The sequence below is a fragment of the Grammomys surdaster genome, unplaced genomic scaffold, assembly GCF_004785775.1.
Source record: "Grammomys surdaster isolate TR1022 unplaced genomic scaffold, NIH_TR_1.0 66, whole genome shotgun sequence".
Lineage (NCBI taxonomy): Eukaryota > Metazoa > Chordata > Mammalia > Rodentia > Muridae > Grammomys > Grammomys surdaster.
In genome coordinates, this window is record NW_021604568.1 from 5557239 (window position 1) to 5580331 (window position 23093).

Below are 23093 nucleotides of genomic sequence, written 5' to 3' on the forward strand. Positions count from 1 at the left end.
CTCTCTCTCTCTCTCTCTCTCTCTCTCTCTCTCTCTCTCTCTCACGCACACACAAGCACGCTGCCTGATAACAATTTAGAATGGCAAATGACTAGAGAAGACAGAACACTTGATAGCCTAAGCATGTTCCAAACACAAAGTTTTACCCAACACTCTAATATACACAAATATGACCAAAGGAAAACATGATCGCACCTATGGAGAGCCTTACAGACCATCTCATGCACAGCATGATCAAACCACATAAAATACACACAAGGACCCTCAGGTGTCAAAACCCTATGTATGAAGGACCTCAAGGCATAATGACATAGTCACGATATTCTGACCAAGATCTCTGTGAAAGTTAGTATCTATGGTTAGCTTGACTGATGCCAGAAAGCCTGGCAGTGGTGGTGCATACCGTTAATCCCAGCACATGGTAGGCAGAGGCAGGTGGGTCTCTGTGAGTTCAAGGCCAGCCTGGTCTGCAGAGTGAGTTTCAGGACAGCCAGGGCTACACAGAGAAACCCAGTCTTGAAAAAACAAACAACAAAAAGAATCTCTTAGGAGACACACTTCTGGACATTTGAGTGAAGAGGAGAGACCCACCCTGAATGTCAGAGGCATCATCCCATGGGCTGGGCTCCATTCATATGAATAAAAAGGGGACAAAAGAGAAGGTGGGCTGAGACCAGTAATAATGTGTGTTTCCTGACTGTGACAGCGTACTGTAACCCTCACTACTGCACCTTCCTGACATGATGGACAGCACCTACAACTGTCTGCCGGTCATTTCAACACAGTAAGAAGTAACTGATACAGTAACTGGTTCCAGGAGTAGGGTTGTTACCACAAACCTGGGTGGTTTGTAGGCCTTTAGATTTATAAGAGAAACAGAGAGTCTGAAGCCATGGTATAGAGAAGGCCTAAGACACTCTAAGTAGGGCTTACTGGGCCACTGCAGACAAGCATGCCAACAGAAGTGCAGACAGTGGGGTTCAGGACATGGCTCAGAGGAAGAGTACTTGCCTTGGAGAAGATGACACGACCCTCTGAAGCTGAGACCTAAGCTGCACTGGAACCCTCAGGGTGTTGGAGAGCTATGGGAACTATCAAGGAAAGCTGCAGGCATTCAGCAGAGAAGGTTCACGAGACACTACAAGAAACCATGGAAAGGGACTACCCAAGACCAAGACCCCCCAAAACAAATGCAGCACTGCAGAACTTACTGTTTGCCTTGCTGGGTTTAAGTCTTGCTTTGGTCCAGCCTGTCCTTGGTCTGCCCCCATCCCTCTGTTTTTTGTTTGTTTGTTTTTGTTTTTTTTGTTTTGTTTTTCTTTTTCTTTTTTTTTTTTTTTTTTTTGAGACAGGGTTTTTCTGTGTAGCCCTGGCTGTCCTGGAACTCACTCTGTAAACCAGGCTGACCTCAAACTCAGAAATCCGCCTGCCTCTGCCTCCCAAGTGCTGGGATAGGAGTGCGCCACCACTGCCTGGCTCCCATCCCTCTGTTAAAATGAGAATAGTTGCTCTGTACTGTTGCATACTGGAACATCATCACTTCTTTTTACTATTTTGGGGCTCGCAGTTAAGAGATTGCCCTGAGTCTCAAAAGAGACTTTGGGATCTTGAAAAAATTTAGAACTGTTAAGATTCTGGGAAATCGGGGGCTGGAGAGATGGCTCAGTGGTTAAGAGCACTGACTGCTCTTCCAGAGGTCTTGAGTTCAATTCCCAGCAAACATGGTGGCTCACAACCATCTATAATGGGATCTGATGCCCTCTTCTGGTATGTGTCTGAAGACAGCTACAATGTACTCATATAAATAAAAATAAATAAATATTTAAAAAAAAATGATTCTGGGAAATCTTGTGCCAAGGAAAAAGCTCACTAGGTAAAAAAACATTAGCCATGCAAGCCTGTTGACCTGAGTTCAGTCTCCAGCACCAGGGAAAAAGTGGAATGTGGTGACACACATTTGTAATCCAGGTGCTCCTGTGGGGAGATGGGAGCCAGAGACAGGATAATCAATGAGAACCTCACAGACTTGCTCCCCGGGGTACATAACACAGCAGTAGCAGAAACCAGAGAAACCCTCAATAGAACGTGAGAATAGACTCCTGGAGGGTGACCTCTGACCTTCACATCAGGAGATAACCAGGAGCCTTTGAAGACCAGGGATGGAAAAGTTGACAAAGAATTCATTTGTGATGGCTGGGTTTAGAATCACCTAAGGGGGACACACCTTTATGTAAGCCCGTGATAGTTTGAATAAGAATGGTCCCCAGAGGCTACTATGTTTGAATACTTGGCCCCCAGTTATTGGAACTGTTCGGGAAGGATTATGAAGTGTGGCTGTTTTGGAGGAGGTGTGTCACAGGGGCTGACTTGGAGGTGTGCGTGTGCGCGCAAGTGTGCAGGCACGTGCCTGCTGCCTGCACATCAGCATGTAAAGCTCTCAGCTACTGCTCCAGTGCCATACCTGTCTGCTTCCCACCATGATGATCATGGACTAACCCTCTCTAATGGCAAGCAAGCCCCCCCCCCCAAATGCTTTCTCTTCGCTCGGTGGTGTCTCCTCACAGCCCAGGAACAGTGTCTCTGAGGCTGTTTCTAAACTGCTTTAACTGAGGAGGGAATCCCCACCATGAATGCAGGCAGCAGTATCACCGGGCTAGGGGCGCACACTGAATAAAAAGTTAAATAGAAGCCACTGAGCTGAGTGTCAGCATTCAGTTCTCTGTCTTCTGACTGGGGACACAATGCAAGCAGCTGCTTCAGGGTCCTGCAGCCACAGCTAAAGACAGCTCACCACCCCGCCTTCCACACTGTGGTGGACCGTACACTGAAACTATGAGCTAATAGAAACCTTTCTTCTCTTATGTTCCTTTTGTCATGTATTTTGCCTCAGCAATGAGAGAAGTAACGAATACAGTCACCACATACATGGCACCCATATACCCGTGACTGTCCTTCATCCACAAAGGCCTAATTTGTCATGGTGTATGCACCCGTCCCGCTTGAAATCCCCCTCTCCACAGCACCCTCAGCCTTCCTTCAGAGGAACAAGGTTCCTTGTCCTGAGTCCTTCACTGTATGATCAGCTCTTTGAGGTGACATAGCAAACTTTTACACAGTGACAGATCTTAGACAGCTGGATGTGCTCGTTCATGCCTATAGTTCTAGCACTTGGGAATTGGAGGCAGGAGGATCAGGGGTTCAAGGCTAGCTTACTGAATGTGTCTTCCCCATTTCTACATGTATCCTTCACTGTAGCTGAACCCTGGGAGACCCTTAACACAATTACATGTGTCTTTCAGCTGCACTCACCTACTACTACAGACCTGCTGGAGTTGGTACCCCGACTACGGTTGATGTCATTCCTAGTGGGGCCCAACTTCCTCCAGTTACATTCCTTTTCTGTCAGAGCTATCTAAGCCACACTGTCCTCTTGAGCCAGGCTCTACCCATAAGACCAGCCCTTGCTCCAAGGGGGTGATTGTACAAATAAGGTCACAGCCTTCTCCCCTCCAACCCATACCATCTCACCCCAGGGGTCACTGAAAGGTAGGGGGAAGGCAACGGGCCAAGCAGGGATCGATGGTGGCCTGGCCCTTAGCCCAGGCATCCATTAGCCTGGACTCTGGTTTCCCGAAGCCGGATTATATATACCCAGGGCCTCTGGTGGTAGTATCAGCCACCCAGGCGGTGGGTGGCTCACCTCGGCTCCCACCTTCCTTGCGCCCCTGTCGCCTGCTTGCATGCTCGTAAGCCTGTCTCCTCTCTTGCATATTCTGTGATCCTGGGGTTTTCCAGATGGCCCCTTGCTCACCACTACAGTCTAAAGGGGATGGTGAATTAGAGGCAAATGACTTCATCTGTAATGAGAAGCTCGGCCCAGCTCCTCAGTTGGTCTGGGTCTGACTCCTTGTTTCTACCTCAATACCTGTGGCTAGAGGACGGAGGGTGCTCTTCTTGAGGCCCAGAACAGGCAATCCCTAGACCTTCCTCTTGTCTCTGGCTTCCTTAACATCTTTCCAGTTCTGCAAGGTGTCTATCCTACAGCATTCTCACTCCCTTCCCTTGCCTGTCATGGTTCTTGCCCTGTCTCTAGTATCACAGGGTGACAGTGGGCCACAGTTACAAGATTCTTGCTGTGAAGAAGATGGGGAGGCTGAAACTCTGGACAGGTGGAGTGTGTGTGGTCCCTGGGTACTGGCAGTGCTACCCTCCTACCTGACATGGGACAGGATGGATGGAAGTCTTAGAGACCATTCTTCGCTTACTTCAAGGAGTTTGGGAGGTGAAGGGCTTTAGATATCCAGGCTAAGACCTGATCCACTCTTGATCCCAAGCCTGGAGCCACAGACGTCTTGGTCACAATGTTCCTGCTCTTGTGCCCCTGAACCCACTCCCGCCTTCTGCCTCAGTGTGGGGCTATATATCCTCTGACAACACTGGGAACAGATACATTCAACCTATGACCCAAAGAGGCTGAGCCATGCGTCCTGCCCAGCCTGGGAACAGTAGGTAGCATCCAGTATCTCACAAAGTCACGTTCTTGTCACTGCAACATATGCAGTCATGTCTCTGTCACATACACAAGCTTACACACGAACACAGAGGGACACCTCATGTTTCACACAGTGAATTTACCCCCGACCCCATCCTGAAAAGCTCTGTCAGTACCCAGACCTAGTGTCCCATATCCTGAGAGTTACTGTGGGACCCTGGTTCCAAAAGAGACTTATCCTGGTGTGCTCTCTGGTTTCCTTCTTTACACTAGACACTGTATGCCAGAAAGCACCTGGCGAGCCCAGGTTCTTCTCACTCTCTCCATCCCCCTCCCTGTCTCCCAGATGCCAACCTCTCTTCCCTTGTCATCTCCCATGAATCCTGTTCCCAGCATCCCCACTTGTCCCTTCTCCTTGGCGTCGCTCACTCACCTGTTCACCCTGCACCCGGGCACAAAGATAGCATAACCCAGTCCCCAAACAGTAACTCAGATATGCCCAGCTACCTGGGTTACCTTCCAAGGAGACAGGCTCAAAGAGGCCAAACTGTTCCAGAACCTTGACAAAAAGAACCAGGACCACGAGTACAGCCACCATTTCCAGCCCTTCCAGGGTCATGGCAGTCCTGGGGCATGGCCCCCACCTACTGATGCTCAGACAGGACACACTGCTCCACACCACTGCCCCCTCAGACTCCCCTGCTTGAGTAAGGCAGAGTAAGACTGCCCTGCAGTCTCCCTCCCTGTCTCCCGCCCTGGGTCTCCTCCCTTCCCCTCTCTCCCCGCCTCTGCCCCACACACCTCCCAGCCACAGCCTCCGCCTTTTTCCGTCTCTTCAGGCTACCTCAGCCTTTGGACCAGCACTTCCTCCACAGGATCTTTTTGGTGTGAGGGAGATGGGCTTAGAAGAGTGACCTGCTCGAGCTGTGGAGAGCTTCCCCAAGGCACTTTGTGATGCAGGGAGGGGACAGTGAGAGCAGCTGAGCTCCAGAAGGCAGGATGTAGGACGTGTGTGTGAGAGACTATGAACTGCAGCTGGGTAAGTGATGGGTAAGAACACATTATGAGTTCTGGGTGTTTTACTGTGTGTACGTCCCCTTTTATGCGTGTCTGTGTTTGTGTGTGATTGTGTGTGTTGTCACAGAAGGGCGTTTGGGAGTATGACTGGCGTGAGTGTCTATGTGTCAATCTGTGTGGAGATTTCTGAGTGTGTGGGATGAGGTGTGTGTTTTGGGAAGTTTCGGGGCTGGGATCCGAGGTCGGGTAGGCATGCGTGTGCTGTACAGTGAGACAATGTCTATGGTTACATTAATACATTGATATAGAATTGTGTGAGAACATAGGCGAAGAGAAGAGGAGTGACCTCTCCAGTCAGAAGGACACTATCGGCATCGATTGCGGTTGTCATGGAGACCGTGAGGCGGGAAGCACTCTCTTCCCACAGGCCACAGGCAGTGAAACTGAGACCCGGAGGAAGGGAGGATTAGGTCTCACCACAGAAGCAGGAAAAAGGCCACTGGCCCTTTTATGACCCTCCAGGAAGGGAATTTACTGAGGTTGCCTCTGCCACTCAGACAACTAAAGCTCCTGAGGGAAGGTGGGGGAGCCATGTTTTCCTCTTCTTCAGGCTACAGACTCATCCTGATATGCCAAAGCCTGACCCCTCCTTGGGGAGAAGCCCAGGATAGGAGGGAAATATGAACCCCCATGACATCATCTCCCAACGCCTTGAAGCATTTCTGAAGCCTCTCCCTTCCTGGTGTGGGGCAGTGAGTGGGGGGTGGAGAGGCCTTCAGCGCCTGTAAACCACAAGACAAGGGCCTTCTGAGTTAACACCGTTACCATGGCATTGCAACCGAGCACTCCTACTAGATGAAGCATTCTAGCCTACCCATGCTGTCAAAGGGAGCTTTCCCTGTAAATCTTTGAAGGCATTCCCGTAAGCAAGAACCAGAGTTAGCTTATGGCCAATGTCAGTGCCTCCATTTCAACACAGTCTGACTCTAGGCCTATCCTCTGTGGCCCCCTTCTTGAAATGTTCCACTTCTGTGGGGGTGACCCTTGTGAGGCTCCCACTCTGAAGCTCCAGGATTATTGGGAACCAGTCCCTTTGCGCCAGTTGAACGTCCAACTGCACTTCTCCAAAGCTACCACGAGGGGTCAGTGTCTACCTCATACCCTAGCTCAGCCCCGTGTGTTTACCCGCCCTGGAAGGTTGGGGAGGTCTGCTGTGCTTCTGTTGCCCACTTCCCCGTCGGTGGCAAGAAGGGAGTCAATTCACAAGTTGGCTGCAGTTTCTCATACCTTAGAAGTTATTGCTTCACAGATGAAAACACTATATATCCTAGGAGCACATTCCACCCATGGCATGTAATGCCCTTTTACCACCAGGAAAGCCCACCCTTGAGCCACTGTCCCACAGGTGCTCCTACCTGATGACCAGAGACTCATCACCGTCTACGCCTATGAAGCCTTCCCTTTTCACTACTCCAGAATCCAGAGGTGTCACCCACCTTTCCAGGCAGCTGAGCCCTTTCCTTTCGCAGCCTTCAGCCCTCAGCCAACTACCCAGTCCTTTGAGCTAGGTGGGCTGAGGCAGCATATTCCTACAATAACTGCAAGTAGCTGCAGGAGGACCAGGCATTCAAGGACAGCCTTGGCTACACAGGTCGTTTAAAGCCAATCTGGGCTACTTGAGATCATGGCTTTTTTTTTTTCCCCCAAGACAGGGTTTCTCTGTATAACCCTGAGTGTCCTGGAACTCACTCTGTAGACCAGGCTGGCCTTGAACTCAGAAATCCACCTGCCTCTGCCTCCCAAGTGCTAGGATTAAAGGCGTGCGCCACCATTGCCTGGCTTTTGTTTGTTTTGTTTTTGAAATCCTGTTGAATCTGCAAAATGCAACACCTAACTCAATAATGTTAATAAGCAGAAACAGAAGAAAAGAGAGATGGTATCAGAAGCTAAAAATGCCAGGCCTCCCCTGGGTTCAATCACAGTTTGTAACTTGTATCAATTGGGTGAACCCCTGACCTCCTTTATTTTACATTTAAAAAGTATTATTTGAGTTGGGCATAGTGGCTCACTCCTTTAGTCCCAGCATTTGGGTGGCAGAGGCAGGCAGATCTCTGAGTTCAAAGCCAGTCTGGTCTAGAGTGAGCTCCAGGACAGCCAAGGCTACACAGAGAAGCCATGTCTTGAGAACAAAAACTAAACTAAATCAAAATCAGTATTATTTGGGGGAAGAGTTCAGGGAAGTGTCACAGCATATGATACGTGTGGAGGTCAAAAGACAACTTGTAAGAGTCTCTCTTACGTCTCGGGTCCCAGAGCTGGAATGCAAGTCATGAGGTTTAGTGGCTGAACCATAGAGGAGTGGTTTTTATTTTTTATCTTTTTGGTTTTTTGAGACAGGGTTTCTCTGGAATTCACTCTGTAGACTAGGCTAGCCTGAAACTCACAGTTCCTCCTGCCTGCTGAGAGCTGGGATGAGAGGCGTGTGAGCGAGCCACCATCATCTGGTGCCTAGATGAGCTCTTAGCATGTGTGTGTTTCAGCTTCTCACCTTACAAAGCTTTTGGTGGCAGCGAATGGACTAGAACATGAACACTGGACAATTTCGTGAATGCTGAGTAAGCATTGCCACTGTGACCGACAGAGCATTCCTCCCAGGGTTCCACAGCACGCAGAAGTTCACAAATGGAACGTTCAGATTTGTTACTTTGATTATTATTTTTTTACTGTTATTTTTCCCCAGACAAGGTTCCCCCCCCTTATTTATTTTATGTGTGTACGTATTTTGCCTGAATGTATATTTGTGTACCACATGCATACTTGGTGCCTGTGGAGGTCAGATACCCTGGAACTGGAGTTGTAGATGATTGTGAGCCATCATGATGCTGGAAACCAAAATCCAGGTCTTCTGCAAGAACAGTAACTGCGCCAGGCAATGGTGGTGCACGCCTTTAATCCCAGCACTTGGGAAGCAGAAGCAGGTGGATTTCTGAGTTCAAGGCCAGCCTGGTCTACAGAGTGAGTTCCAGGACACTCAGGGTTATACAGACAAACCCTGTCTCAAAAAACAAAAAAACAAAAAACAACAAAAAAAAAGAATAGTAACTGCTCTTAACTGGTCAGGATCTTAACACAGCCTAGCCCCGCGCCAAGTGTAATTAGCTGAGAAAGGCCTTGAATCCCAGATCTTCCCGCCTCTGCCTCAGAAGTGCTGGGATTACAGGTGTGTTCCATCAAACTGAGCAATGTTCCTATCCTGATGGCTTCTCATGGCGACTCCTTCAAATCTACAGCAACTAGCACTGAGCACCTTGGACTGACAAGGTAAAGAAGGTTCGGGGTGACTTTCTCAAGGCACTCAACTGAGAAGAGCTAGCTTAGAGACTGGACTAGATCTCAATGTACCCTCAACTAGATTCTAAGTACTGGGATGGTAAAGATGCTAAAAATCAGCCAACCAACCACAACAGTAACAAAAAACTCCACTGGACCAAGCAGGCATGGTGGCACACACCTGTCATGCCAGCACTGGAAAGACTGAGGCAGGAGGATCTCTCATGTTCCAGGCCAGCCTAGGTCATACAGAAGAAAACCCACTAAAAACATAGTAAAGAAACATATACAAATTGATCCCAAGGTGGAACAAGGTGAAGAGATCCAAACGCAAGCCTGTCATTAGGTGGGGAGACAGCCCCTAACGAGAAAAGCTCATTTAAGATTGTTCTGTTGTGGCTGGGTGGTGGTGGCACACGCCTTCAATCCCAGCACTTGGGAGGCAGAGGCAGGCGGATTTCTGAGTTCGAGAGTTTGAGGCCAGCCTGGTCTACAGAGTGAGTTCCAGGACAGCCAGGGCTACACAGAGAGACTCTGTCTCGAAAAACCAAACCAAAAAAAAAAAAGATTGTTCTGTTGTGTGCCTACTGTATGACGAACTATTCTAGTCAGGCCACTAAAAAAGTTATATTGCAAACGCTTTCTAATTGGGAAGTCAGGGGAAATCCAATCTAAGCTGGTATCAGAGTACTGAGGATGAAACCCGGGGCTTTGCAATTGCTAGACAATAGTTTTACCACTGAACAGCTAGAGAAAAGACTCAGTAGCTAACAGCACATACTGCTGCTGTTCCAGAATTCGTGGGTTCAGTTCCCACACCCAACAGCTCTCTGCCTCCTGCTCCAGAAGACTTGGTGCCCTCTTCTGTCCTCTGAGGGCATCTCCACAAACATTATATACAGACGTACATATTTTTTTTTAAGTAGTTCTACCATTGAACTACATCCCTAACCTTTGGAGTGTTTATTTATTTATTTATTTATTTATTTTACTTTTTTTGTTTTTCGAGACAGGGTTTCTCTGTATAGCCCTGGCTGTCCTGAAACTCACTCTGTAGACCAGGCTGGCCTCGAACTCAGAAATCCGCTTGCTTCTGCCTCCCAAGTGCTGGGATTAAAGGCGTGCGCACCACCGCCCTGGCAGAGTGTTTATTTTTTAAAATCATATCCTGAGTCCAGGGTCTTGCTATGTAGGTCAGTGTAGCCAGGTTCTTCTGCCTCCACCTTCTAGGTCTGGAATCAATGTGCGCCTGTGTCTAGCTTTAAGCTGACCATACACGTCTGGAATACTAACACTCACAAGGCTGAAGCATGCAGAGCTTGGAGTTGAGGCCAGTGTTTACTACACAGCTAATTCCAGGCCACCCAGCCACGGCTGAATAATGAGAATCCATCTTAACAAAACGCTGGCTCAAACATCAACAGTCCACCTTAACAGAAAGATCAGCATTTGGGAAGCACACTAGTTATCAGTTTGCATTATTTTATGTCACGTCCATGATAAACCTGAGAGGAACTGATATTCATGAAATGACTTTTCCCAAGGAAGTAGTTAATATTCTGGTAAAGGATGACTTTGGCCACAGCCTGCCACCTGGTAGCTCTCTCAGCCATCTCTCCGACAGTCTTGGTAGTGTCAAAAAGACAGTTTATGTTGCGAGAACTAAGGGTGACAAAATTTAAAAGGGCTGGATTCTATGAATGCTAAGCAGACTACCTGGATTGAAAGCAGCACCATCTTTCATTTAAAAAAAAAAAAGCGGGGGGGGCATCATAGCAATGGCTCCTGCATTCTGCTGCTGGAGAGAAGTGCAGACCAACAACCCTGCGTCTGAATGTCCTGTCCACATGTCTTCCTTTTTCCTTCCAGCCCTCAGAAACCTTGATCAAGCTTCACACTGACTCCTGATTCTAAATCTACCACGAGTCCAGTCTCAAGAGCACAATGGGAGACCGTTATGGACTTGACTTGGCCGTTCCGTGGGCTTTAATTATCCACTTTGCAGTGCCTGGGGATCAAACTCTGGGTGTATTGCATGTGAGGCAAACACGTGACCTGTGAGCTGAACTTACAGAGGCCAAGCCAGGAGGTGGCGGCACACGCACCGGGGAGGCAGAGGCAGGAGAATGTGAGTTTGAGGCCAGCATGGTCTACAGAGTGAGTTCTAGAACAGCCAGTGATAAACAGAGAAACCCTAACAGTCTCTAAAAACCCAAATCCAAACATAAACCAACCAACCAACAGAACACACAAGAGTCCACCTGCTCCTGCCTCCTGGGTGCTTCGGCTAAAGCTGAGCTCCTGTTCACCCAGCCTGAATTTTACTTTTTATTTTTTAAGATGGGCTCTCACTGTGTATCTGTAGCCCAAATTACCCGAGTACTCATCATGTACTTCAGGTTAGCCTCAAACTCATGACATTCCTCAGCCATGATGCTCAGACTTTTTTTTTTTTTTTTTTTTTTTTTTTTTGTTTTCGAGACAGGGTTTCTCTGTGTAGCCCTGGCTGTCCTGGAACTCACTCTGTAGACCAGGCTGGCCTCGAACTCAGAAATACTCCTGCCTCTGCTTCCCAAGTGCTGGGATTAAAGGTGTGCACCACCACTGCCTGGCGACTTTTTTGTTTTTGAAGACAAGGTCTTTATTGTTTTTTCTTAGTTTTTTTGAGACAGGGTTTCTCTGTTTAACAGCCATGGCTGTCCTGGAACTCACTGTCTCAGAGATCTGCCAGGCTTTGCCTCCCCGACAAGGTCATGGTCTTTCTATGTAGCTTTGGCTGGCTGGATACTCATATGTGACCTAAAACAGTTTCGAACTCTCAGCAACTTTCTAGCCTTGGTCTCTTGAGTGCTAAGATCACGTGTATGTGTGGCCAGACTGTCTATAACGATGTTTGTTTGGGTTGGTACAGGGGATTGAACCGAGGGCCATGTACATTTGAGGTGAACATTCTACGACTGAGTCATATAGCCAGCTCCAGAGGGAACTCTTAATGGACTCACTTTAGGCAAAGTGAAAACTCAAGACTCAACTGTTAGGGCACTGGGCTGGTCCTTCCCAGACATCTCAGATCTCACCACAGAGATGCTGCTAGCGTTCAGTCATTTACTATCCACAGTTCAAGTCTGGAAAAATACTGCCTTGTGGAGGAGCCTACACTCTAAGCCACCGGCTCTCCACTGTCACTCCTTCAGCAAAGATCCCAAACCCCATATCTCAGCCCCCAGACCACTCCATCTCCAGCTAATCAAGAAGACACTGCAGCCCCCAGCTGCATCAGGTGATTAATGACCTCCCTAGGCGTTGGGGCTATTTTGGGTCCTGGAAGTCATGTCCGCAGTGATTGAGAGCTGGCCCCGCCTGGCTTCAGCCATCTGTCACTGGAGACAAGCCCATGCAGGGGGCTTGAGCGGATACATGCTCCCCCAAGAGACTTGTAAGCATGGCTCTCACTCAGCCCCAACACTCCTCCTTCTGAAGGCACATGGCACGAAGCAGCCAAAGGCCCTGAATATACACCAGGGGCTCAGGTAGAAGCCCATGTAACAAGGCAGAGAACTACAGATCCCGGAATGCCATGGGGCCAGGCTGTTTCAGTTTCTTTGAACCTAGATGAGGGGAGAATTCCAGGTTCTGTGGGCCCAGGTAGCCCTACGGAGACCTAAGTGGAAGTGTGTGCAAACCTCAATAGCATCATATGGAACCCACAACTCGCAGCATAAATCCACAAACTTCATGAAAGCTAGTTATCTGACTCGGGGTTCTCAACCCAAACTTCAAAGCATTATAGCCCTGGCAACCCCAGGGATGTGCAATCCAGGTTGTACAGCCTTGGAGACCTTCAACTCCATCTGGTCAGGTCATTGTAAGACATCCCCCAAAACCCAAGTAATGCAATACAGGGCTGTGCCTTTCCCTGCTCAGAGGCAAGCTTCTTCCTTCCATCCCGCGTCCTGCCCCTTTCTTGAGGCGTTTACCCTTCAATAAGCAGCTCTATCCAATGTTGTGAGCCATGATGCCCGAAGCTTCCTTTATCCTGATGCTCTGTGAGTGATCCTTATCTCCCTGCTCTACTCTGTGAGCGAACTTGCCCTCTTACCCTGATTATGTGTGAGCCCCTGCTCCCTCCGATCTCTGTGAGAAGCCCTTCTCTCCACCTCTATAAGGCTCCAATCCCGAGCCACTCATTTTTAGAGGGGTCCTCCCTTCCCGTCCTCATACCTGGCGACAGTGATCCAGTCACCAACTGGTAGAGAGATCGAGCTGCCTGCCCCAACGGGCTCCGGCACCTGCGAGGGCAGCGGTTCATGGCTTGGCTGAGAGCACTGTGTCCAAGCTCCGCCCCCAAGGTCCCTGACTGAGGGCGGTTCCGCCCCCATTAGAGTGGGTGGTGCAAGAGGGCAAGACTGACAAGCGGAGTGTCTCATACAAGCACCTATGACCAGGTTATATTAAAGCACTCTGCACCCACCCGCAAAGCTCTTAGAGACGGGGGTGTGGCGGAGGGGCAGGGCGTTCTCTCCTCACAGTTCTCTCTCCAAACGTCTTCTGGATTTCTGGTAAGGAAAAGTGGTACACACGAATTTTGAAAGAAAAGCTGGATGTATGATGAATGATATATTTGTTTATTTTAGATCGGGTCTTGTCTGGCACATGTGACATGATTCAGGCTGGCCTCAAATTCGTGGCAATCCTTCTGTCTCATCTTCCCAAGTGCTGGGATTATAGATGTGAGGCCACTACAGATCTTATTTACCCTTTATTGCTCCACTTCAACCCCTCTTCCGGCTGTTTTCCCCACCCCCACCTCCCATATTAGCACAGGGACGCTACAGGGGTGAGAGGACATAGTTGTCATGGCAACTCTCCACACTTCCTGGACCAATGAGAGAGAAAGCAGGAAGGAGGAGAAAGGACAGTACATTAGCTTAGCGAACCTAGTGCTGGCTCCAGATCCCTTTCAAAACTGTGCCTGTCTTTCGAGTCTTCTGTCTTAAAAAAAAAACAACTCGACCATCACACGCTGGCTCCCAGCCACGTACAACAAGTAGAAGCCCCTAATCCATCAATCTTTGTCCAAGGCCCTTTCTAGGACTTATTGCTGTCAATAAAACCCTATTAAATCCTTCCAGCACCTACAAACACTTCAAAATCCTGGGAAAGGCCACAGAAGATGCATGCTATCATTTCTTCTACTGTGTGTGTGAAGGGTAGGGGAGCAAGCCTATATTAAGAGGAGACAACTACCACCAACCACCACACCTTGTCCACTCGATCCCATTGGCAGCAGTGCCCACGAGGAATTAAGTTTCATACGCAGGACTCTTTGGCCACACGGGGGCGCTCCACCCACAGGAACGATACTTTAAATTGCCAAAGGAACAAGACTCCAGAGATCCTGGACCCAGGCCAGGGGGCATGGTCAGTCAGGCCCCAACTCTCATCTCAGCGTGTACTGCTCTTCCTCAGCCTCTATTTGGATGGGGTTGCTGCTGAGCAGCACTGCTAAACGGCCCCTCTCAGCAGGTAAGATACAAAGAACTGAGGGTGAGGGGGGCGGGCACATCCTGCCCTACTCCTACTAAGAAACCATCTTTCCCAACTGCTTTGAGCTTTGGGTAAGACTGCGACGGTCGGGGTGTATCCAAGATGCTCGGAGTCGTAACTTTAGGACCACTTTGCTGCCAGAATAATGAACCAAGATGATAGACATACAGCCTCTTCCCCTATCCCAAATTCAACTGAGGAGTTCCGCTTGCACAGGGAAGGGGAGGGCTGGAGTACGCTTCAGCACCGTGGACAACGACTCTCCTTTGGGCTCCAATCAGCGGACTCCGGTCACAAGCTAAGCCTCTCTTTACAAAGGAGAGGTCTCCATACTGCTTTTTCTACTTCTCTGGTCACGTGCAAAACTATCTACAGCAAGGATGCTGATGATCAGAGAGCTTAAGGTTTGGGTCCAGCCTAGGCTACATAGTGAGTCCAAGGCCAAGACTATGTAGCAAAACACTCTTACAATAAATTAATTAAAAACAAATAAATTGAGTAGACCAGCAAGGAGAAGAACTTCACTAAAAGGGGAAAATCGGGGCAGGAAGCAAACTGGCTGATAGTATGTTTGGGGGGGGGCTCCTGGATCCTTACTGTTTCCAAGGGTCCTAAGTGGGCACAGAGTACAACTGGATCCCACACAGGACCCCCTTCCTTCTGGGAACTCGGGTCTTCCCAAAGTCAGTAGCCAAGACTTATTCTCAAAGACAAGCTCCCGGTCCCCTTCACTGCTTCCCAGGTTTTACCCTGACTCCATTAAGAAGGACAAGGATACGGTCTTCCCCAGTTGCCCAGCTTTGTGTCTGCCTTAGGACAGACAGCCTCCCTTCTATTCTTGGTTGGAGTTCTTAGGCAGATTGTACAATGAGACACGCATACATGGAAATATACAAAGGTGACAAAGTCATTTACATAAACAGAATCTACCTACCAAGCTCAGGACTCTATACACATATAGATGCACTTGGTCTCACAGACTCCCCCAAGGTGGGCCACAAACTGACACAGGGTTGGGGGGCACAAGGGGAGGCCTTACTCTACTTCATAGGCCCACAATTTCTATCTTTGGCTCTGAAGGCAAGCAAGAGGTTTAGATGAAGTTCTAATAGGGTTGTTGGCGATTAAAGGAACTTTGCAGGTCCAGAATGATCTGAGTCATTAATTGTTCTCCTCGGTAGGTAGAAACTAGCCGAGCAGTAACTGAAGGCTCTCTACAGGGGGCAGGGGCTAGAACCACAGGGTGCTTCTGCAAGCCAGGCTGTTTGGGTGGTGAGTCTCTCTTTGGGTCCTTGAGCTATTTGCAGGAAATGTAGGGGGCAAATGAGGGACACTAAAGACCCTTGCTAACACCAGGAAGACAGAGAGGCAAAGAGGACAGAAATGGCATTAATACTCACAGGGTCCCCACTGCAGCCATCATGCATGAGAGCAGACAGCACCAAATGCTGAAACAATCCATAGCCCCACAGCCACAACCACACTTTCAATGAATGCTCATCTCAGAAGTCTTCTAAAGGGATAGACTACCACCATTAAGTGACACCCCGATGCACCCTGGTAGTCACATGCAATTTCACACAGAATCATTCAAAGCACATAGTTGAACATGTAACAGACATACGGTTAAAACAAACTTCACTAGTGCAGCCAGAGTCCTACGCAACCACACTCAAACATCTGGCAAGACCATAAACCGCACTGCCTCACACAATCACACTCACCCTGGCTGTCACCAAAGCTCAAGCACATGGCAACTAGCTGTAGGAGGTACACACATACATACACAGACACACAAGAACGACAGGTGCTCACGTACGTAACACCTCCCACTCCAGACACACTCCTAGCCCTGTGTCACACACGCCTACACCTGCTGCCTCTCTACACCTGCCCCACCTGTTCTTCCTCAGCCCCCTAGGAACCCAAAGCTTTGACTCCTAGAGACCGCTCCTCAGGCCAGCCTGGAAGGTGCATAGGAACAGGGCAGAGTGTGTATAAGGGCCAAGCTAGAATCAGAGGGATGGAAGAGTCTAGGGGGATGGACTCACCCTCCCAGGACCCCTGAGCCACAGACTCACCCGTAAGCTGGTCATAGGAGCCGTCCAGATCTCGGGATTCGGACAAACTCTCCTTTCGGCCTTGGCCCCGCATGGCCCCCGGCGCCCCGCTCCCGCCCGGGCCGTGGGAGGGGGCGCCGGGTGGCCGGGATAGGGCGCTCACACAGCGCCCCCTGGCGGCCCAGCGACCTGCTGGGGCTGGGGGCCGGGAGTAGGGGCTGGCAAGGCTTTTCTCTGGGGAGCGCTGGGTTTTAGGGCCCACCTCAGAGTCCTGGGGTAGGAGCAGGAGCCTTGGGCAGCAAGTGAGAGCGGAGCAGAAGGCAGAGTGGAGCAGAGAGCCGAGCCTGAGCCCAGCCGCCTCTCCTCCGCCCCCTCCCCGCGGCTGTCACTGCTGCCTCCCCCCTTAGGCGCTGCCGGGATTGGCTCCCCCTACCCCCGCCCCCCATCCTCTGCAGCTCGGAGGAGGCACTGGGTGAAGGGGTGAACTGGAAAGTGCCGGAAAGGAGAATAGCTCTCCAGCTACACCACCCACTAAATTGCGGGGCTTAGGGAAAAAGGGGCCAGAAAAGCCCCCGCTGTGAAGAAACTCCGCCTCCAATTCTCAGGCACCGCACCCCAACCTCCAGTCAGCCAGTCCGGCACAGCAGGGCCAGAGCCTGGGGTATGTCTGAGTCCCCGTCCCCTCTCATCTTCATCTCAGCCTTATTTTCTCGGTTGTTCCTCCGGCCGCGTGTTGCGCGTTCTCAACCAGCAGCCACCCTCCTCTAGCGGAATGGATGTGCGAGCCAACCCGGCCTCTGGATCTAGGCTCACAGGTGGCACTCGGTACATTTGTCTCTCTCAAGTTCCAGAAGGGGCCTCACTTTCTGAAGGCCGTCTCCCCAGATCTTATGACTCTTCCGCCGCCGGCCCCCACCCCCCCACCCCCAGGCAACCGGGAAGGGGAAAGAAAGTAGTTATCTTTGTCCCCCCTCTTTTTGGGTGTTTGTAGTTTGCTATACTGTAAAGATTTATTTATTTATTATATATGAATACACTGTAGCTGTCTTCAGACACCCCACAAGAGGGCACCAGATCTCATTACAGATGGTTGTGAGCCACCATGTGGTTGCTGGGATTTGAACTCAGGACCTCGGGAAGTGCAGGCAGTGCTCTTAACCACTGAGCCATCTCTCCAGCCCTTGCCCCCTTTCTCTTTTCCCATCTGCTGTTCTAGATTTTGTTTTCCAGCAGATTTGGGGAGCTTCTGAAAGGTTTGGGGATCCAGAAGAGAGAGATGTCTCTCTCATGAAGCCACCCTCATTTTCTGAAGGGAGGAGCAGCACTGCACAGAACTCTCATCACCTCAGGTCTCCAGGAACGGCCTGTGAGACCAAGGTCTCAGCTAAATTACCTCAACACATTGAGTCTTTTCAGTCAAGATTTATTTTCTAAATACTTGAGTCAGTGACCTGTGGTGAGTGTTCCTGTGTGAGGCAGGAACAGGCTGACTTTGGGAGAAACACTCTCAGAAACCGCCACAGAGTTGTCAGAGGCACCGCCAAGCAGGTTTCTGGATGATGTAGACTCAGGTTAAAGGTCTTAGGTGTACACGAATGACCCCACCGAGAGGCCGGCTTTTAGTCACGGGAGAAAAGGAACGCTTTGCTTAGGGCTGCTCATCCTAGACTGGCCCCTGTTCCACTATAGGAAGGGCTGGCAGAAATCCTGAAGGCACCCAAGGGACCTGCTCATACCATCACCCCCTTCTTTCACCCAGAGGCAAGGGAGACTATAGTTCTCAGCCCAGCTGGCCTCCATCAGGACCAGGAGGCTCAGAGGACGAAAGGCTTGAGGAAGGTCCTCTATGACACAGGACCAACACCTGCATTAGAGATGAAGAGGGGAAAGACGCTGAGGAGACACTAAAGACACAAATCAACTTTTAATAGCTTTGACTTGCCACCAGCTCCAGATTCAGCTGTTCTGGGGTTTATCACCATGGGAAACACTAAAAACCTCAGGTCAAGTTATCCATCTGGTGACGAGTGATTAGAGATCACCCCACAATGGCTTAAGATTCTACATCTATGCATGTCAGTCTGTCACAGATTCTCTAGAACTATTACACTTCTGCGCAATCAGAACTCTGGCTTCCAGGGGGGCAAGTATTCCAAAGAGACAGATGCTAAATAGACAGGAGGCCAGAAAGCCCCAGACCTACTCTCAGCCTCCCTCCGATCCTCACTGTGCTGCTTAGCCCTGCCACCCTGGGGCTTTAAAAAACTTTAGACTGGAGGGACCTTAGAGCAGCAGCTATCTCAGGGGCCACTGTGGGGAAGGGAAAACCCTACAGTGGGTCCATGGAGACTATCTGATGATAGAATCCACAGGCCAACTTCATGGAGGTTGGATGTGCCTGAGGCCCAGCTAGAATACGGCTAGACAAGACGGAGAGTCGAGGCATGGTGCTCACCTAGCCTGTGTCTATGAACAGCACCCTACCCCCAGCAGGTTCTCTCCCAGCACCAGACCACAGCAGGAACAGACTCCTCCCCAGCAGGTTCTCTCCCGGCACCAGACCACAGCAGGAACAGACTCCTCCCCAGAGGAAACTCTTAGGCAGGCTGGATGACAGCAGGGTGAGGGGGTGGAACACGGAGGGAGCTCATCTAGGCTCCCACTGGAGGGGTGGGTGGGGACAGGGGAAGCTGCTGGAAAAGGAACCAGCAAAGTAGGCACCTTGAGGGCTCCAGAAAACCTGTCAATGTTTATTTCACACAAACTCTTTTAAGACAGTTTAAAACAGACTAAAAAGGCAAGGCTAAAGTTGTGGGCCTATTGTGCCGACGAGTCAAAGTGGGAAGGCAAGGGAAAGCAAACAGGTGCTCCTGATGCCAAAACTAAAATCCAGAAAGGAGAGGTCAGACAGCAGAGCACCAGGCAGATCCAATCTCCAATTTCTCAGAGGTGTCAACTTTGAATTTAGAAGACAGAAAAAAGGCGCCAATCCCTGACCTACTCTGTGCCAGAGCTGAGAGGCTAAAGAGTGGGCAGACTGCAGTGGGGACAGGGGCCTTGCTCAGCTCCAGTTCTAAAAGGAAACAGGATGTGGCATCAGCCAAGCTCAGCCATTGGCCTTCAGAGTGTTGGCATCAGCTGAGGCCTGCCTGACCAGCACCTGAATAATCAGAAGCCAGACGTGGAATCTCAGTTGGAATCACGGGTCAGTATCCAGGGAGTGCAGCCGGAAACCTCACACTTTTGGTTACCTCTCCCCCATTACCCTCCCATTTCTCCCCAAATAGGGCCATCCTGGGCTTGCCCCTGCTGTCCAAGCTCACTGAAGTATGGCCTTCACCAAGAGCCTCGGGGTCGTGCTTCTCTCCAACCTTGAAGGCAGTCCCCACTCCTTGTGCTCGCCCTCCAGCCCAGGAGCCTCATGGGTAAGGCAGTCAGTGGCTCTCAGGCACTGCATCCTCAGGAGATGGTGGAGAACTCCTTCAGGAGGGCTTCCTGGCTGAGTGTGTGGAAGGCTAAGTTCCTCCGGACATTGGTACTAATGGACCGAACCTGGCAAAGGGTTGGGGAAGGTGGAAGAGCAGAGAAGACAGTCCATTACAAACAGCGGTGGGCGGGCCGGAGGCACTGGGCCACGATGAAGTAGTCACTGTGCTGGCAGGAGAAAGACTTGCAAAGAAAGGCTGGGAGAGCCAAATTTCCAACTCTAGGAGGCTTTATGAGGACTTCAGTAGCCTCTGCAAGGAGGCTCATCCATGGTAATAAATATGCATTTTTATGAGGAACAAACCAACCACAGAGGCAAAGAGTGTGTATCTGCTTTCGTCCTGGAGATCCAAGGAACTTTTTAGTTTTTGCTTTACTCTAAGAAGGTAAGTGGAATCATCAGGCAGGAAGCAAAGGAAGAAACAGCAGGGCAACAGCAGTCAAATCCACCTCATTACGGACCAGAACGTTGTTCCCCTGTGCCGGAGGTCCAGCCAGAAGGAGTGAGGAAAGCAGAGGCAGTGCCAAGGACCCGAAAGTCAGCTTCTGCTGCTGAGGCTCACGCCCGTAATCCCAGCACTTGGGAGGCTGAGGCAGGAGGACCATTGCAAGTCCCAGGCCAGCCTCAGCTATATAGTGAGATACTGTACTTGAGAGATAGTTAGGCAGGCAAGCAGGCAGACAGACAGACAGACAGACAGACAAGACAGATAGACTAATTCTAACTCTCCTTTACAACCCTCTCCATAAGGTAAGTCATTCTCTTACTTGTTTTTGGCACCCAGTAAATCTCCACATTGATCTAAAATCACTATTCATCTCATTAAAAACACTGGGCCTACTTTCTTATTACATGATGGTTTTCTTGTTCACAACTAACTTACCACAGAAAAATCCTGAGGCCTTTCATGTCATGGTTAGAGTTGGACTGTGATAATCTGAAGTCTAGCACCTTTGCCACAAGCCTGGTGCATTATGGGAAGGCTTAGCTGATTAGAGAGCCTGGGAAGTGGGTTAGAACCTCTCTGTCCTGTCCCGTTCACTACCAGGGCTTGTGTCATCCAGAAAAGCAGCACACCTACAGGAAGGCAGAGCTTTTCCTGGGGCAGCTGAGTACAGAACAGGAAAGGAACATTCAGAAGGGAGAGGCCAGGGTGGAGCCATGGCTGCGATAGCCTGGCTGGGTGAGAGGTGGGAGTGGGCACACAGTGAAGCCTGCAGAGCTATAGGAGGGGACCCTCAAGCTAGGAACCTGTCAGGGAGTGAGGGAGGAGTGGCTGCAGAAGGAGAGGGAGGATCAACTACTCTGTTTAGTTGCTCTAAGGACATCATGGCTGCCACTGGTAATACATGTCAGACACCAGCCCAGTCATAGCTGTGCAAGGTTGTCACTGTGGCTGCAGATGAGGTGGGTAATGTTGGCTGTGATTATCTGTCTCTCACTGCCTCATTCCAAACTGCTTCAGTAAAAAGGCTGCATACCAACTCCCTATAGTTTTAGTAATCTTTAGCAAACTGCAGACACACCCTAGAGTACGGCAGACTCCAGTGTCTATAGGCACAGCAGGGCTTGGGTGGGGGGGGGGGAAGCTTACCAGCTCTTTGAAGAAGGCGGCCTCCTTGTGTTGTTCAGAGTAGCGCTCATACTGGTCCAGGCCATCTTGCAGCTTCAGCGTGAGTGTGTCGTAGTTGGCTCGTACTACCTCTAGTACCTGAGGGAGTCAAGGGCCAAGCAGAGGCTCAGTCTCGGCAAGAATGTCTTTGGAAAGCAAGGAGGGAGGACGGCAAGGGGAGATTTTTCTACTTTATAAGATTGTGTGTGTGTCTGTGTGTGTGTGAGAGAGAGAGAGAGAAAGAGAGAGAGAGAGAGACAGAGAGAGAGAGAGAGAGAGAGAGAGACAGACAGACAGACAGACAGACAGACAGAAAGACAGAGACAGAGAGAGAGAGATGGGGGGGAGATTTCTCTGTGTAGTCCCTGGAACTCACGCTGTAGACTAGGCTGGCCTTGAACTCAGAGATCCACCTGCCTCTGACTACTGAGTGCTTAGATTAAAGGCGTGTGCATCACCGCCGCCCAGCTGAAGTCCCCCTCCTCCCCTTTTGAGATGGAGTCTCATGTGTGAGGCTGCCCTTGAATCCTGTATCTTTTGGCCCCTGCCTCCCAAGTGCTGACATTGTAGGCTTGCATCATCATGCCCAGCCTCTGGGACCACCTTTGAATCTCTTCCATTCCTTGCCTTTCCTGACCAGCCTAGCGTGGACACAAAGACTTGTGTACTCTGGTTATGGTTGCCACTGTCCCTGACACCACCAGTGTCCTCCTTAGCCTCCGCAGAAGGCTTCCTCTGGTCAGGCTGTCCCAGATACTGAGTACAGCCTTTTGCCAATGTCTAACCGCGTCTCCCATTCTGGAAACTGTATTTCTTCAGCCCTAGGATGTTCCTTAGTACCATCTGCCACTTGTTTTCATCTCTCAATGCCAACCCATCATTGTTATCCAGCTCTTGGAGCAAACTTTTGGGTATCCAACCACTGAGTTACAGTGGACACTGATGGGTGCAGGGGTGTGAATCTCCTCAACAATGCTGCTCTGACTTCTGTTTTTGAGACGGTCTTGCTGCACAGTCTAGGCTGCCCTGGAACTCACTATATGGCTCAGTTTGGTCTATAATTTTTTATCTTCCTGTCTCACTTCCTGATATCTGGGCTTATAAGTGTCTATAACCACACTTGACCAGACTATGGTGTGAGGAGTCAAAATTCAAATGACTTTGGGAACCCTGGATATCTGAGGTTAATAATAACGGGTTTGAAAGCCAAACTTGATGTGACTTGAGTTTCTAAGACCCTCAATCAAACAAAAGCAAGAGTGGGGCAGGTGGGAGGGAGGGCAGATGGGAGGGAAGCCAAGTTAGCGGAAGTGGACAAGGCAGAGAAGGGGGAGCAAGGAGGACGGAGACTCTCAGTCTGCTGACCTGCATGTAGGTATCTGATCTGCAGGAAGATTGTGACATTAAGGAAAACCTTGCTCATCAGGGAACTGGGAAGTTAAGTATGATGGACTTGGCTCTGACAGAAGCCAAAGGGAGTCAGCCAGGGTCAGGACATATCAGTAGGACAGAGGCCAGGCTCCCCATGTGCAGAAAGGCACACCTCTG

General features: G+C 50.1%; 2 protein-coding genes across 5 annotated transcripts in view; both read right to left on the minus strand.

The window, feature by feature from the left end:
* Kcnip2 (potassium voltage-gated channel interacting protein 2) overlaps positions 1 to 16895 on the minus strand; it is a 22039-nt gene extending 5144 nt beyond the window's left edge. For all 4 annotated transcript variants that reach the window (XM_028773132.1, XM_028773131.1, XM_028773125.1 and 1 more), the window contains exon 1: positions 16468 to 16895. In XM_028773132.1, the coding sequence (XP_028628965.1) occupies positions 16468 to 16540 (73 nt within the window). In that variant the 5' untranslated portion in view covers positions 16541 to 16895. The remainder of the gene's footprint in view (positions 1 to 16467) is intronic.
* Positions 16896 to 17853: 958 nt separating this feature from the next.
* The window catches only part of Armh3 (armadillo like helical domain containing 3), a 145835-nt gene continuing 140595 nt past the window's right edge, over positions 17854 to 23093 (minus strand). Inside the window, exons 15-16 of the mRNA XM_028773372.1 lie at positions 21528 to 21644; positions 17854 to 19998 (exon numbers count right to left, since the gene is read on the minus strand). Of these exons, the coding sequence (XP_028629205.1) occupies positions 19906 to 19998; positions 21528 to 21644 (210 nt within the window). The 3' untranslated portion in view covers positions 17854 to 19905. The remainder of the gene's footprint in view (positions 19999 to 21527; positions 21645 to 23093) is intronic.